Raw genomic sequence first — 17,023 nt, 5'->3', positions numbered from 1 at the left:
TATCTGAAAATTTCAGGAATATTATGCTTTCTTCCTATCTCACATTTAGTTCATTTTTAAAAGCCATAGGCAAGCTTACCACACTTTTGCATTTAAAAACGTATCAATGATCAATATAACATTTATAGTATTGTAAAAGTTTTGACAAATGTCACTATTGTTATAAGAACTTACTCTCCTTAGTACTAGCTCCCAAAGAAAATACTTCTAATGGTGTTGATACTTAAAATCCTAGTCCTGAGTTCAACATAGTAACAAGTAGTATCTTTTTGAGAACAGTAATGTGAGATATACACACTGAGTACAGATACACACTTACAAGCCCACAAACACAAATACACACTTACAAAATACCTACTACACCAGGTTAATATTGTTTGTTCTCTCAGTGTTGTAAAAAAGAAACGATTGCTCTTTATTTTACAAATAAGAAAGTGAAGGACAAAAATCCAGTATCTTGGGGGAGTGGGAGGGTCACAGAGCCAGCAAGTGGACAACCCTAAATTCAAACCCAGCCATCTGACATGGAGCCTATGACAAACCTTGAATGTTAAACTTTGTGGGAGGAACATACTAGAATCACAAGGCTGTACTGCTCACCCAACAGGATACCACAAATGGGCGCAGAAGTAAATTGTCTACATCACTTACAGCAACACTGACTTAAAGATGCACAGAATCGAGACTACAGAGAAATATGTCAAATGGTACCATTTACCTTTCATCTTTTCTAATACTTGCATCACTTCTAATACTTGCATGCTTTTAAATTTAGACAAAAAGTATGAGCCTTTTATTCAACCAGACAAGAAAAAGTTAAATGCAAAAGCAACGTAGTCTGATGTTCCTTAAGAATGCTTCCTGCGGGGAGGGAAGTGCACAAGACTGTGGTGATGGCACATGGGTGATTCGGTGATGGGAAACCCATGGGGATTACAAATGAGATAAAAAAAAAAAATGTACAAAATGATGTAAAAATACTATCATATTATTAAAAAAAAATAAAAAGAATGCTTCCTGCAGTCAAGACTGCCTACAGACAGTCAATTAAAAAAAGGCCTATAGGGCCCTCCCTGATGGAGCAGCGGGTTAAAGCACAGCACTAAGAAGCTTAAGCCACTTTCGCATGAGTTCGATCCCCACCTGCCCTGGAGGAGATCCACATGGCGAGGCAGACCTCTCCTGACTCACCCGCTGCTCCCCTCAGCAGTGTACTTCATTGATCTGCCTGTTCTGTACCCCACTCTGTCTCTGGTGAACCCTCTCACCCTCCGCATATCTGGCCTGTACCCCAGTTCTGCATGAATAAATAAATCTTTAAAAAAAAAAAAAACAAGGCCTATAAATAAAAGGCCTCCAAAGATTATGATGACGTATCCCCAAAAGACAGAATGACCTACAGCATCATGGTATGGACAGAAATGTGCGTATATTCTGATGTTTAAAGGGACCGTTTAAAAGAAACAAACAAAAATATGAAAGGAAGGGAAACATTTAGTGGAAAGATTATACTATGGATAGAAATGTAAAGAAAGGTTTAGTCACTGATCATCATTTAAGACAGCAAAAGTAGAACGAAATGTGTTTATGAAAGATGAAACTAATAAACACATACTTAAAGGTTTCCAGGACAGACAATGATATCCTGAGCATAATAAACATTATATATCATGGCATGTACTTTGAAACTAAGCAATACTTAATCTCTCCTATACCCTACACATCACATTTTTGAATATTGAATCCTTAAATTGTTCTCTATTGAACTTCAAATTTTAATTTCGATCACCACTTCAATTAACTGCCCCCTATAGCTTTTCTCCTTTCCAAATAAAAGAGGATATTTATCTGAATTAGAGACAAAAATGGTTCCTTTATCTTGATCATTGTTTCCTTCAAGAATTATACAGAAATCGCTCATTTTTGCCCGGTGTCTGGCTGTCTGTCCTAATCGGCACTTTAATTACATCCCTTTAAAAACTGCAACTACTTGGCATATAACAAGTAAGAAAATGTCTAAAGACTTCTTTGTTGACGAGGATGCGAACATTTAGAGAAAGCAGCAATCAGAATAAAAGTTGCAACCTTTTCACATTTCAGGGCTGTTTTCCTCCTATGAAAGGTGTTTAATTTCCAGGATAGCAAACGTACTCATTTCATTTATATGTCAACCTCTTAGCATCTGTTCTTACCAGTATCCATTTGCCAGACGTACACAGAGCCATCGGAACAGCCCACCACTAGGTAATCGTCAGATGGCCTCCACTTGATGACTTGAATGGGGAAAAGGTGACGAGATGCCAGCATGATGCACTTTTTTTCTCGCAAACTTAGAAGTCCCACTGAGTGATCACTGGCTACAGAACAGATGCAGTGCTGCACTCTTGCCTGAAAAGATGAATAAACCATCATTGCATTTGTATTACATTCACAATAAAATGACCCCGTCTTTTATAATTTAAACCAAAATCAACCCTATACTGATCACTGACAACAAACCATGATATTAAGTCATATTGAAAAATGTGTTCCTTTATGTTATACAAAAAAGAAAAGTCCCAGTTCCATCATCCTAGCGCTTAAAAGAAATACTGAATTAATCCTCGATTAAAGATGGAAAAGATGCTTTGGCAAATCTGCTGTTCCAATCTGAAGATGACCTCACCAACGTGAAAGCTGCCTATGAGCAGACAGAGCTGGACAAAAATTGATCTGCTATTACGTGTTCTCTTTCCACAGTGTGAACTTTCCTTTGTCAGCTGCTCGAGCTGCATTCTGTTTGTGTCGCTGTCATTTAGACCCAGGCTCTTCCCTGTTCCTTTGCTCAAAAACAATAACCTTCTGGTTGCCCTGCCACAATCGTTTCTTAAGAGCCAGACACTTTGTATTATCTACAGACGTGCTGCTCAGCTTCTGTCTCTAGTGCCAGCAGGAGCAACACCTCAGCAGGCGCACAATGGCCAATTAAACATTCTGCTCTGCGTTCTCTGCTCATTTCTAGTTTTGCCTTCAGTTCTTTTTCAAGACAAGATGGACTATGGATAATCAAACAAAGGTGGTAAAGATTTTCAATAGCAACAGAGAACTGAATCCACAACCTAGAAAGTTAAATATCAAATCTTTCAAATTTCTGTAATATTTATAGGCAGCTTACAACTTAACTTTTTAGTTATTATACTTTCAGTGCATAGTGAGGTGAAACCAAATGAACCCATGAGGTTGTTTATTGAAAACAAGACCTATTCTACCATATATGGATGTGTGAGGTTGTGTGTGTGCATGTGTGTGTGTCTCTGCTCTGGATCCAAAGGAGAATGTCTCATCTCAAACCCAACTCTGACAGTCTTCACCTAAACAAGACTATTTTTAAATAAAGAACAGTATTTCACCGAATGGTGTATCTCACTAAATGGGAAATGTTGGCAGGTGTCAGATTAAAACAAAGGGGGTGAAGGGCTCTCCCTGGTGGTGCAGCAGGTTAAAGCACCAGATTATGAAGCTCTCCGAAGCCACTGCAGCACGAGTTCGATCCCCGGCCCTGGAGGTGACCCACATGGCGCGGCAGACCTCTGCTGACCAGCCCGCTGCTCCCCTCAGCAGTGCACTTTGTCAATCTGCCTGTTCTGCTCCCCACTCTGTCTCTGGTGAATCCCCTCACTGCCCCTGCACCTCTAGCTAGTTCTGTAAGCATAAATACATAAATCTTTAAAAAAAAAAAAAGGCAGTGTAGGCAAGTGTGCACGAGAAATACAAATTGCAGTTGTAGTTTTTATCCAAGGGACTTCCAAGAGCCTTTAGCAAACAGATGTAAATACGATTATGTCTGCATGGGGGACATAGTATTATTTGAATGATATAAAGTTATGTGACCAAGATAATCTGGTAAGACCTAGTTTTTCAGTAACCCACTTTGGGAAAAGCTGCTATATATACTAGTTCATTTGGGCCTGGATAAGTAGGAAATTCAGGACTAAATTTTCCATCTATAGTGATGTGGACTCTCCAGCAGGTATTTCTGAATGTGACTCTCAATGGTCTCATCTACTTTCTTATCTCATTTTGTCTTCACTTTATTTTGATCTTACTGAATATTTTTTATAAACAACCTAACATTAATTTTTACATGAAGCAAGATATTAATAAACAAAGACAGTAACATTTTTAACTTATTTATTTTGTTTATAAGTCCAGGTGTTTCATTCTTTAACTTTAGCTTTATTATCCTTTCTTAAAATGATTATTGAAACAGTATAACCAGCTTTGCAGGCATTTAGTAATTTCAAAAGTAAAGAAAACTAAGTTTGGAAAGATCATATAGAATGCTCTTAAACAAGCATTTATTAAGCACACTTACTCTATGTTCCCTGATAAGCACTCAGGTGACACATTATTTTTTGTCTTTAAAAGGACATATTAATGAGGCCTTCCCTGGTGGCACAAATGGGTTAAAGTGCAGCACAATGAATCTGTGAAGCTCTCTGTAGCCACTGCAGCACGAGTTCAATCCCTGGCCAGGGAGCTGATCCACATGGTGCAGCAGACCTCTCCTGTCACCCTCACTGCTCCCCTCAGCGTTGTATGTCAGTCCGTCTGCCTGTTCTAAACTGCAGAAGCAGCACGGCTGTCCTCGTCAAAGAGGGTTCCCGGAGGACCCTGATTCTGCAAGCAGCGACTCCTCAGAAGCTTCACTGCCCAGATTCCTCCTTCTCCATTTACACGGAGCAGTAAGTTCAAAGATTCAAGAAATTGCACCCCACTCTCATGCAAAAATCTAAACATCTCCCATATGATCACTCACACAGTACAATCAAGATATGTGATAAGATTTTCTAGAGGAAAAAAAGTAGTTTGAAGTACATCCCCAAAATTTTAGCATTTTGTGTACACAGGATGCAATTTAACCTGACATATATTTACATAACTTTTTTTTTTCAGAAGTCTTATTCCTCTTTCATACAGTGCAGCAATGGTGAAAACTAGCAAGTGATGTGCTCCAACAACAAAAAAAGTGTGGTCAGATTTAAAAATGATATACGATGCCTGCAAATGACCATAAGCATCTGAAGAGTTACCTCTAGCTTTACTGTAATGAGCAACAGTCTGGAAATTGCCAAAATAATCAAGACTGAAAATAACAAAAAAGAATCAATATTAGTGAGCCCAAAAAAGCATCGTTGTTAGCGGTACTTAACTCACAAGAAAAGATGGTTTTCTGCTTTTTAAATATGGATTAAAATAAATCTAATTTTTCTTCTTCCAAGAAAATGCTAGTCCCACTCATGTGAAGAAAACTGGCCTAGAGTAGAAATGGCCCAGTACAGTAAGACCTCATTAATTTTGCTTCCACTAATTAATTCTGAGTTGATGGTTACCTTTGCAGGCTGTGTGAAAACAAGTTAATGATATAAACAAAGCAAATGTCTAGCCTATTTAAATGTAAAAAAGACCATCCTCAAGCACCACCTTGGTCTTAATGTCAATTCAAACAATGAACAGACTAATGATAAATAATTCTCCGCTATCTGTTAAATGAAACCACTTAAAAGATTTGCTAAAGCACAATTAACTTGATATCTTCTTATCTGTCTGCAAAATTATTAAAGAAATGCTTTTTAAAGAATATTTTATACCTCATATTTCTCTTTAATTCTCACTCAGCTTTCCCCGAAATGAGTTGAATTAGCATAATTTTTTTATTATTGAATCCCAGAGATCTCGGTTATAGAACATTTGCTTCATCTATAATGACTGATCTGTAATTTGATTAATTACATTCTACCTCACTGTCTTCCATTTCTATCGGGAAAAGTCATCTAAACATGACTTAAACATGAAGGGTGTTATAAGAATATAATATGTAAGACATTTAAACTGTGTGATTAAAATATTACAAGAAAAAATGTGAACCTCATATCTTCAGCTAAATCATTTAAAAGCACCTATATTCCAACCTTTTCTGATCATAGCCATTCATTTAATCTTTGCAATATATTCCTAATAGATAGATGTTTCTTTATAAAACACAGAAGTACCTCCGTATCAATACTTTATGCAATAAACAAACAGAAGATGAAATAGAACACTATCTTTGAAAGGTTTCGTTGTTAATGACAGTAGATAAAAATGCATATTTGATAAAATTATTATTTTTTTGGCTGCCTTCCTGCTAGACTGCTCAAATGATCACTCTTTCAACCTCATAATGTGGCTCATAAAAAGATACTAGTTTTCACTAGAAATCTCTCCCATCATTATTTTCTACACCCGGTTTTTTGATGGCTAGCTTAAGAACTATACAATGTAATCTGCAAATCCCTTAATCAAATACATTGATCTGGAAGCAGTTAGTGAGAACTACAAGGTCACCCTATCTACTGTGGCAGGACCAGTACCCCCTTAAGGGATACGTCCCCACGTGATGTGAAAAACAAGGGGGCACCAATGTCCTTCCATACATGAGGTGTTCATAAGCTCAGTTTCTTGAGATCAAGAAGAATATCTGAGTAAGTTTTTATATTCATCCCATAACTCAGTGAACTATTTCACATACACCACTTCAGCAACCACTGTTAGCAATGGACTTAAGGGAGTCCATATAAACACCATTTTATCATTATTGTTATTATTTTAGATCTATTTATTTGTTCATACAGAACTGAGGTACAGACCAGAGGCACAAGGGCGGTGAGAGGATTCACCAGAGACACAGTAGGGAGCTGAATAGGCCGACTGAGTACTACACTGCTGAGGGGAGCAGTGGGTGAGGCAGGAAAGGTCTGCTGCGCCACGTGGGTCACTTCTGGGGCAGGGATAGAACTCGCATCAAAGTGCTGCGGCCAGCTTGTGCTTTCACCCACTGTGCCACCAGGGAAAGCCCTAAACACCATTTTAAATGTCTTATTGTTATGGCAGAGAATTTGCACTGCATGGACTGAGCACCCTATCAAGTTGGCTAATACTTTGCAGGTGAAAATGATTCAAATTCACATTCCAAACACTGTATTTACTCTTCCCTAAAAGCATCATAGACCAATGACATCAAAAGTTAATTCAAAAGCAAAGACTAACAAAATGAATATGGAATCAAATAACATCTTAATATTTATTTTATAAAATAATTAAAATAACTGGGATGAGAGAGAGGTGACATTGGACCTAAGTATATTTCAAGCTCAATTATTATTGTCCAAAGAATTCTGGTCCTCTACCTAGGAAGTCTCACTAATTTGCCAGTAAATAATTCTCATGGTGCATTAGTGCTGAGCAGCAGAATGGCAAAGCTCGCACAGAATCTCAGAGTCAGAATATACCACCTAGGTCACCCAGCCTGACCTTACACATTTTACAAGACTTCATTTTAAACCATTCCCAGAAACCTTTTATGTAACCTGTTTCTAAGTGTCTGCCATGAATTACAGAAATTAGAGACAGCTAGTTTATTCCATCCACTAGCTCTCTGGGGAGATGCTTCTGCTTTCTAACAGTTCCTAATGTAAATTTTATATACATATATATATATATATATATATATGGATATATTCTACTTTTGCTCTTTTTTTCCTAAACTAAATTATTCTTTTCTTCATAATTTCAGGAACAATCTCTCAACCACCCCAAACATTTTTAGTCTTTAAGTATATCAATGCTAACTCATCTCTCCTTTTAAATTTGCCCATCATTAGACGAGCCATAAGTGACCAACTTCTTTCATTCATAAATCAATCCCACAATTCTTTAAATCATTATTCCTTGTACTTCCCAGAACTCTTTCCATGGAACATAAATGTGCAGTTAAGATGCACCATTTATCACTTTTAAATATTCTACCAGAAAGGGAAAAGAGACTGCAGTGGTAATTTTATTTCCATACTTTCACAAAAGATTAAAAAAAAAACATTTCCAGAAATTCATAGCTCTTCTCAACAGAAAAACAAACAAACAAAAAAGATAGCCATCTTTTTAACAGCTATTTTAAAAAATAAGACCAGGTGATCTATTCAAAATACTGACTAGTCATAATGGGATAGCTATGCTCTAAAAAAAAGGCTTTTAAAAAAATATATTATTTATTTATGCATACAGAACTGGGGTACAGGCCAGAGGTGCAGGGAAGGTGAGAGGATTCACCAGAGACAGAGTGGGGAGCAGAACAGGCAAACTGACAGAGTACACTGCTGAGGGCAGCACCAGGGGAGACAGGAGAGGTCTGCTGCACCATGTGGATCAGCTCCCGGACCTGGATAGAGCTCATGCTCAGGTGGCTTCCACCAGCTTTACAGTGCTGTGCTTTAACCTATTGCGCCACCAGGGAGGGTCCTAAATAAAAACTTTTAAGGACAAGTTTTAATTCTTTCTTACTCACTTCATATAAGAGTTAACAAAGAAGCAATAGTGGGATAATTAGCACTTGATCATTCTTTAATTGCTTCCTTATTAGTAAAACAGCAAGTGAATATGAAGAATTTAATTCAAGATTAAGAAAATATTGCCTATCAGAGAAAAAAGATTTAATAAATGACTTGAGATCCTTTGTTAGTTTAGGAAAAAACAGGTGACTCTGATCCTCCACTCCCACAAAAGCACACTAATTTCAAATAGATTGAGTGAAGTGTTCGATATTTATTTTTAACCCAGCAGTTGTTTTAAAATAAATTTCATTAAACTTCCGAGTGGAGGAAGAGTCCAACCTTCAAATTGCCCAGACCTGGGCTTTTCTAAGCCAAGTGAAAATACAGATGATGGAAAACAGAACAATACAAACAGCTTAGTAAATGGTGAAGGCCAAGTGCTAACTCCAATATTTAAGCAAAAAGTAAAGTCAGGCCCTCCCTGGTGGCGCAGCGGGTTAAAGCACAGCACTGAGAATCTGAAGCCACTTCCGCATGAGTTCGATCCCCGCCTGCCTCCTGCCCCGGAGGAGACCACATGGCGAGCCAGACCTCTCCTGACCCGCCCGCTGCTTCCCTCAGCAGTGTACTTCGTCAATCTGCCTGTTCTGCTCCCCACTCTGTCTCTGGTGAAGCCTCTCACCGCCCCTGAGCCTCTGACCTGTACCCCAGTTCTGTATGCACAAATAAATAAATCTTTAAAAAAAAAAAAAAAAGTAAAGTCAAAAATTGAAGAATTGCAATTATTTTCAAATAGATTGTTACCTCTAATAGGAGGAGGTATGTATGGCTGACAAGTGTAGGCTGTCATTGCACCATCTAAGACCACTTTTGAGCACTGTCAATTGCTGAGTGGCTTGGGCAAATTATTCAACTATTACGAGCCTCATTTCTCTATGTAATGTAACACACATGTGCATACACACAATAGCAATAACCACACCTCACAGTATTACTGTGTGAATTCAATGAAATAACAATGTACACAAACTAGCCCAGTGACTAACAGAGCATGCATACAAAAGATAGCAGCTAATACTATCTTTATCATCATTAGTATTTGATTATATGTCATAAATCCTTTAAAAATATAATATCTTCTGAAGGAGTTGCAGTGTTTCGGTATCTACCAGGAAATAGGAAGACGTAATTCTTCAAGTCTATTAGGTTCCCTTTTTATGTTTTCTTCACATATTAATCTCTCTGTTTCATAATCAGACATAATAAAACTCATGATTTTTGCATGAACCATGGGTGGAGATGGAAGTGAGGATGCCAAGCAAAATAAGTCACAGGAAAAAGATAATTATCATTGGTGTCACTAACATGTGGAATAGAGAGAAACTGAATAAAAGGTCAAGAAAAAGACAAAACTCACAAGTGGACCGTAGATCTGAGGCAAACAGGAAGGGAGGGAGAACTAGGAGAATCAAAATGGGGGGAAGAGCACAAGGCATTTGTGAGGGCTCACGGGTGCTGCGGTGGCGGTGTAAGTACCGGGCCTGCCCCTGAAGGAGAAACAGTGACTAGACAAAAATGAACAAAGATGTAAGAAAGTACATTTAAAAAAATAATAATAAAATAAAATAAACCCTGCGTTAATCTGAGTAGTTCCAGCTGCATACTTGTCCATTTTAGTCACATGTTACCTTAAAGTTGAGTCAGTGAAAGTACCTCAGCCAGCAACTCAAGCGCCACTTCCGCTGTTCCTGGACCCTTTCTCACACTGCGTTTCCATGGCGTCTACTTTACAACTTTTTACTTTGTGCCTTTAGAACGTTAAAACGTTTTTTTAGGGCCCTCCCTGGTGGCACAACGGGTTAGGATGCAGCACTGCAAGCTAGCCACAGCCACTTCAGTATGAATTCAATCCCCAGCCCCCGAGGTGACCCACATGGCGCAGCAGACCTCTCCTGACGCGCCCGCTGCTCCCCTCAGCAGTGTGCTTCCTCATTCGGCCTGTTCTGCTCCCCACTCTATCTCTGGTGAATCCTCTCACCACCCCTTCACCTCTGGCCTGTACCCCAGTTCTACATGCATAAATAAGTAAATCTTTTTTAAACACGCTTTTCTTTCATTTCACTTATAAATTTTTGAGTTTTAGAGACTGAGTTAATCAAATCTGCAGATTCTGAAAATGTTTTAAGGTTTTCTTAAGGAACTCAAAAGCTTTGCCCTTTGCCTCTCCGGATGTCAATCAGCTGTTGCCACTGATTACCCAGCCACACACCCAAGCCTTGGGCTGAACATGTTCAAGCTCAAACAACTCCTGTAACGAAGGTCCTCACTTACCAGCGTGCACGGAGTTGTGAGCCCAGATGGCTGTGGGCCTGGCCCTCCACTTTCTCTCAAGCGAGTGGCACCGTCATCTGATTTAGTTAGTAACTCTGACCCTGCCACATGTCCTCAACCTATTTATCCTGTTCATACCTGTGTGCTTACAAGAAATAACCACGGACTTTATATACCTCTGACATAATCGAGTGTCTTTTCTTTCTTTCACATGGAAACAAGTGGGCTAACAGTTGCTGTCCCCATTTTTTTAACGGATGATACTGAAATAATCTGTATCTCTTCTTTAACAGTTGACTAATAAAACATTCATGATAAGAGTACCTTTTTTTTTTTTTGGTTGTTTATTTGACGAGGGCACTGTTTTGTTTTCTAAGCCTATATCACAGAACATAGAGAAACCTAGTCTTCAGTGTCCACAATTAGGGAAGAAAGTTGTGTCTGCATGCTAAGAAAAGAAATAAATGGGGTCAAATGTCCCCACTGATCACCTGGGATCAGGCTATCAGAGGTTTTGCAACAGTAGTACTCATACCCTTCTGTACTCACCCATAGACTTCCAGAAGACATGAAACTGCCTGGACTGTCAAACAGCTAAGCCCAGAGTCCAGGCAGTGAGCAGGAAAAGCATAAGACTGTCAACAATCAAGACTACATTTCCTACACAATTAGGGAGAACAAACCCTTTTCATTGTCTGATGCAAAGCTAGGCTGACACAGAAAGGGGACTTAATCCCTAATTAGGGAAAATTCCAGAATGACCTGCTCAACTGGCAAGTAAGGACATGAAAAGTAGAGCCCAATATAGCAATGACACACATCTAAAATCCAGTTCTCCCAAAGCTGGGAATGAAGGAACAAATTGCCCAGACCTGGGCTTTTTTTGTTTCTTCTTTATAATATAATAATGTACACCATTTTGTACATTTTTTTTTAATCTCAATTGTAATCCCTGTGGGTTTCACAGTCCCGTGCACTCCCCCCCCCCCCATTTTTGATCCCATTCCCCACTCCATCCCCACAAATGTCTCTGGTATATGGCTGTTCATTTTTCTTATTATTTTCTCGCCTGCAGACCTGGGATTTTTTTAAGCCAAATGGAAATGTAGATGATGGAAAATAAAACGACAATATGAACGGCTTAGTGACCTGTGCAGGCCAGGTGCGCCCTCCACCTTTAAGCAACACTGCATAGAAAGAGCCAGCAGCACTCCCAGCATTAGGAAGCCTGCTGAAGCCACACTCAGGGAGAGACAGACCAGGCCTGTGTGGTTCCACAAAACCTGCAATCATGGACATGCCCAATCCATTCTTCCTAATTTCAGGCTCCACCTGCCTAAGCAGCAAAAGTTTTCTCTAATTCCTTCTGAAAGTCTAAGAAGAACCACAAATTATGAGGTTTTAAAAAAACATCGATCAACTGGTATTTTCATACAAAACAGTCTTCCTGCCTCACCTTCTGTCACATTCCATTTTCATTTCATTTACTGTCCTGACAAATTTTCCTTTGGATTTGAAGCCTTATCTTCACTGTTTCTTCCAAATAGCCTTCCTGAGGTAGGAGGAAATGAAGTGACCTATGGCTGTACCTGCAAAACCATTCCTCTGATCTCCTGGTCATGATTTTCAAAGAACTGTGCAAGTAAGTCAAATCCATGCTGGTATTCACATGGACACACCCATCAGGTACTAGGAGGGACAACTTAACACTTGCTCCAGACTTCTCCACATAACATACAAAAGACTAAGTATGTGTGCAAACGCTGTTCCTGTACGCTATGTCATATTACACACACCCATGAAACTAATACAGACAACTATCAGAGACACCACCTGCTAGGAGCCTTCCCACCCACCCAATAGGGCCAAATGCAGGCCCCCACCGATGAATTCCCTGAGGCCTTGTTCTCTGCAAGGTCAGAGAAAATGGACTTCAAAGCATTTCTCATGCTGCATTAAAATTGCTGTTTTCTACTGTGGCTCCTTCACCAGAGGAAGCTACCCAACAGGGGCTTTCCAAATGGCAGTGAATGCGATATACAAATACAACAGCGACTTAGAAGCCTAGAGAATCAGCGACATCTCAAAGATTACACACAGAGATGATAGAGAATGGTGGGGGGGAAATGTGACTATGTAAACCTATTTGTAAGCTTTGTAAGGGCAATTGAGCAAAACCTATTCACAAGGCTTTGAAAATTAACATGCTTCTTTATATAGTAATTCCACACAAGCCTAAGAAGCTTTTCCAGACATGCAAAATATTTTGCTACACTCATTTTCACCCACTAAAGTTGATAAGAAAAATAATTTTAAATGCAGCATTTTAAATTTTTGACAGAATTTAGTAAATTGCAGAAAGTCATGTCAAATGACATTAGAACATGCTGAGTGACATAGAAAGATGACAGGATCCTCTCAGGAAAAATCTGTCTGTTCTGTAACATGGTGTGCTTTCACTTTGAAACATTAAAATTAACTTCAAGTAGACGGTACTGAGTGCATAAAAATATATAAAAATGACCTCAAAACAAGTTATGTACATTGTAAAATATTTTAGAAAAATGTTAGCTCTGCTTCCTGCCTTTGCTTCATTTGTATTACTAGAGTTTACTCTGAAGGGGTTCAGTGAGCATGTTACAGAATTGCTTTGTAAATGATAACATTCAAATTTAATTAAGAACAAAAGTACAAATTCAACTTTGAAATCAAGCTACTTCAGGCAAAAGCTGTAGGTACTTTTGCAGAATGCAAGACAATATGTTAAAAAGAAAAATGAATGCAGTAATTGAGCACCTCAGCCATGAGCATGGGCATGAGCCAACTGGCACACATAAAGTCCTATGTGCCACTCACCTTGTCTCTGTTGCTAAAAGCCAGGGAGACTATAAAATGAAGCATAAACTCCAGTATGCAGACTAGAAGCCTGACGTTCCTGTTTCACAAAGCTATGCTGCCCCCTTCTGGATACTTTTGGGGAATTGTGTGACATTAAAAGTTTAAAAAGATGCCATAAATGAGAAGTAATTTTCTTTTTTACTCATCTATATCTAGCTAACATGCTTATACAAAGAAACACATGTATTGTTCTAAAATTATTTGTTTTGAAAATTTAAGCAGCAGCAAAATGCCAAGAATTCAAAAATCTGTGTCAACGAGAGAGAGAATTAAGTATATTCAGACTGGAAAGCCATTCTCTCTAAGCATACCATGTTGCTTAGATTATGTTACAGGACTAAAGTGCTATAGTGCCGGAGAATGAAAACCTTACAGTTGACAAGCTCTCTGAAGGATTATAAGGCATTTCCCTTAACGCTAAGGAAGCCACAAAGCTGAAAAACAGGAAGGATACACCTATCCTTTTTTTTAGTAATGACCTTAATATCTTTTGTGTTTTACTATAAATATCATGACCTATTGATAAAATAGGCACATTCATAGTAATCAAAGTACAGATAAAAGTCTAACATCAGACAAAATTTTAGCAAGCCTGTTTCAACTTTAAATTTGAATCTTACTATAATTACCTATGAACTATCACATCTTAACCCCAATGACAAAGACCAAAAGCACTCATTTAAAAGCATTAAGCACAACTTGTAATGACAATAGTAGTCTGTTTTAGCAAGAAACTAAGCCACCCAATAGAAAACAACAACCTCAAGTTGAATTGTTCCCTTCACATTTCATAAAATAGAGAAATAAAAGAGGCAAATCAGGCCCTCCCTGGTGGCGCAGCAGGTCAAAGCGCAGCACCGAGAAGCTAAAGCCACTTCCGCATGAGTTCGATTCCCGCTGGCCCCGGAGGTGACCCACATGGCGCGGCAGACCTCTCCTGACCCACCCGCTGCTCCCCTCAGCAGTGTACTTCGTGGATCTGCCTGTACTGCTCCCCACTCTGTCTCTGGCGAAGCCTCTCACCGCCCATGAGCCTCTGGCCTGTACCCCAGTTCTGTATGCACAAATAAATAAATCTTTAAAAAAAAAAAAAAGAGGCAAATCAGCTCCCAGGAGCCATCCCCAAGCTGCACATCAGTCACCTCCTGACGCCCACAAAACTTGGCCGAAGCTCACAGCTCTCATAGTTCACCAAGCCCCAGGCCCGCAACCACCATCACATTTTGTTAGCAGCTCTCCTTCACCACTGACAGTCAGCCGCAGAAGACTGACTGAAATACTTGCATGGTGTATTCCTAAAACGGAAGCCTCTATTTCATAGACCACTTAAACATAACATTACTTGAAAGATGGTAACCGTACTCCAAAACACTTTTTGAATTGCTCTCAGTTAACCTTTGGCCCTAAACAATCCTGTATTGCTTCAACATTTTATATCTCAAAGGATAGCTTCAGGAAAAATTTTAACTTTCTTGTTAACATTTTAGTTACTTAAAATAACTTGTGTCATATAAAAACTGTTAACTAGGTAATCCAGTAAATCAAAGGCCAATTTCAAAGAATTTCGCCTAAATAAACTTGTACCATTTTGGAAAAAAAAAATTAGTAAAAATTTGTTGAGAAAGTGAAAAACAAGATTCTTCAACATAAAATGAAAATAAAATCTATTCAATTTAAGCAGCCTACCTACTAGTCTATTTAAGCGGTATTTGTCATCTGTGAACATGTCCACTCTTTAAAATAATTAAAACCTCCTTCAGTAAAGGGATAGAAAAAGTTCATTTGAAATAAAATATATAGAGAACCACTAAGCCTAGTGCCAAATCACTGCTAACCTATAGCGAGAATTTGGCAAGATTTTAGGTAAAAAATGATGCTAAAACAGCACAAAAATAAATGAGTAGGGAAATGTACTGAGAAACACCTAGACTACAGAGAGTAAGTATGCGGCATTGTCCTGGTAATTTTACAAATACACCCAACATTTCAGTTTTAGAGCATCATTTCCTTAAAAAAGGAAAATACAACATGTCAAAACTCAACTTCTTCTTGAATCTACCTGAGATAAAAATCAAAATTCTAATTAAAAAAAAGTGGATCACAAACTTTTCAGTATTTATCTTCCCACTATATTCAGTAAATAGGTATAGGCTTCCAAGAAGCCAGTGAAATGAAAATGTTTCCTGCTAAATGGAAATGACACGGGGAGGAACAATTCAAGCAGTGGAACCAACAGATGATGTCTGATCAGCAAAGCAGTCAGGGGCAAATACCAAATTCGGAGGATTAGAAACCACCGGCTAAGAGAACCAGTTATAACCTAGGTTGTCATGTATTTGTTTGATGATCACAAAATTAAAACCAAGTTTCTTTGTCTTCATCAGTGCTTCCGAATGTCAACTAAACACAAGAAAATCTTCATTATTAAGTCTATAATAAATCAATCAAAAGCTTTATGTTACTTTCCGACACCCAGACTGGCTTGCATGACTCTCCCTCCTGTCCCTGAGCTGCGGGGGCCCTCAGTCCTGCCCGGGGTCTACAGAGGGGCCCCAAGCATGCTCTGTTCAGATGCTTGTGTGTCTTTAGGTAGTTTCCACTCACTGCAAAATTAATTTTCAATTCAACTGGCCAAAAACATTTTATTACATTACTCATTCTAATTTTTTTTTTAAAGAAACCAGAAAATGCTTTGAATCAACTTACACTACAGTTCTCAGGTGGGACGAGAAGTTGAGTAATCTCACCACCGTGCACACAGAAGATATGTTTCATTTCTCCTGAAAATATGTCCCAAATTATCACTGAAAAATCCACACCTCCAGAGATCAGGTATCTCTGATCATAACGAGGCGAGACCTGATGAGGATACAGCAGGCAGGTGACTTTGTTACGATGGCCACGCAGTGTTCTGTGAGGCGGCCAACCTGTGAATGAGGGCATGGATTTAAGATGTGAAAATTAAAGTCTTGCCACGTTTCCACAAACAAAAGCAAACATAGATCACTGGACTTAGCTAGAACACTTATCATAGAAAAGGTTTCTGATATTTTCTAGAACTGCTCTGTCCCACGTAAGAGTTGCCTGTCACATGGGAATAAAGAACACTTGAAAGGCAGCTGGTCCCGATTCACATGTGCTAGAAATGCAAAAACATGCATGATATTTTAGAGACTTAATACAAAGTGATAATGTAAAAGAGCTCGTTCATTATTTCCATATTGATTACAAGTTGAAATAAGCATAACTATTGTGTTATTAAATTCCACCTGCTTCACTGTCAATGCGGCTACTAGGGAATTAGACATGTTGTTATACTTATGTGTTTATATTGGTCCTGGACAGCACTGTTCTATGAGATTACCAGTGTTATTAATAAGATAGTATTGTTTAAGGAAACCAGAGACAGAACTAGGACTAAATGTAACTCAACATAAATCACAGAG

At 38.7% G+C, this 17,023-nt stretch overlaps 1 protein-coding gene across 3 annotated transcripts in view; it reads right to left on the bottom strand.

The window, feature by feature from the left end:
• WDR7 (WD repeat domain 7) overlaps positions 1-17,023 on the bottom strand; it is a 274,767-nt gene that overhangs the window by 222,603 nt on the left and 35,141 nt on the right. For all 3 annotated transcript variants that reach the window (XM_012725890.1, XM_012725891.1, XM_004683929.2), the window contains 2 exons: positions 16,284-16,504; positions 2,193-2,388 (listed from right to left, as the gene is read on the bottom strand). In XM_012725890.1, the coding sequence (XP_012581344.1) occupies positions 2,193-2,388; positions 16,284-16,504 (417 nt within the window). The remainder of the gene's footprint in view (positions 1-2,192; positions 2,389-16,283; positions 16,505-17,023) is intronic.

The sequence above is a fragment of the Condylura cristata genome, unplaced genomic scaffold, assembly GCF_000260355.1.
Source record: "Condylura cristata isolate star-nosed mole 26May11 unplaced genomic scaffold, ConCri1.0 scaffold00016, whole genome shotgun sequence".
NCBI lineage: Eukaryota > Metazoa > Chordata > Mammalia > Eulipotyphla > Talpidae > Condylura > Condylura cristata.
This window is presented reverse-complemented; position numbering and strand designations above follow the sequence as displayed.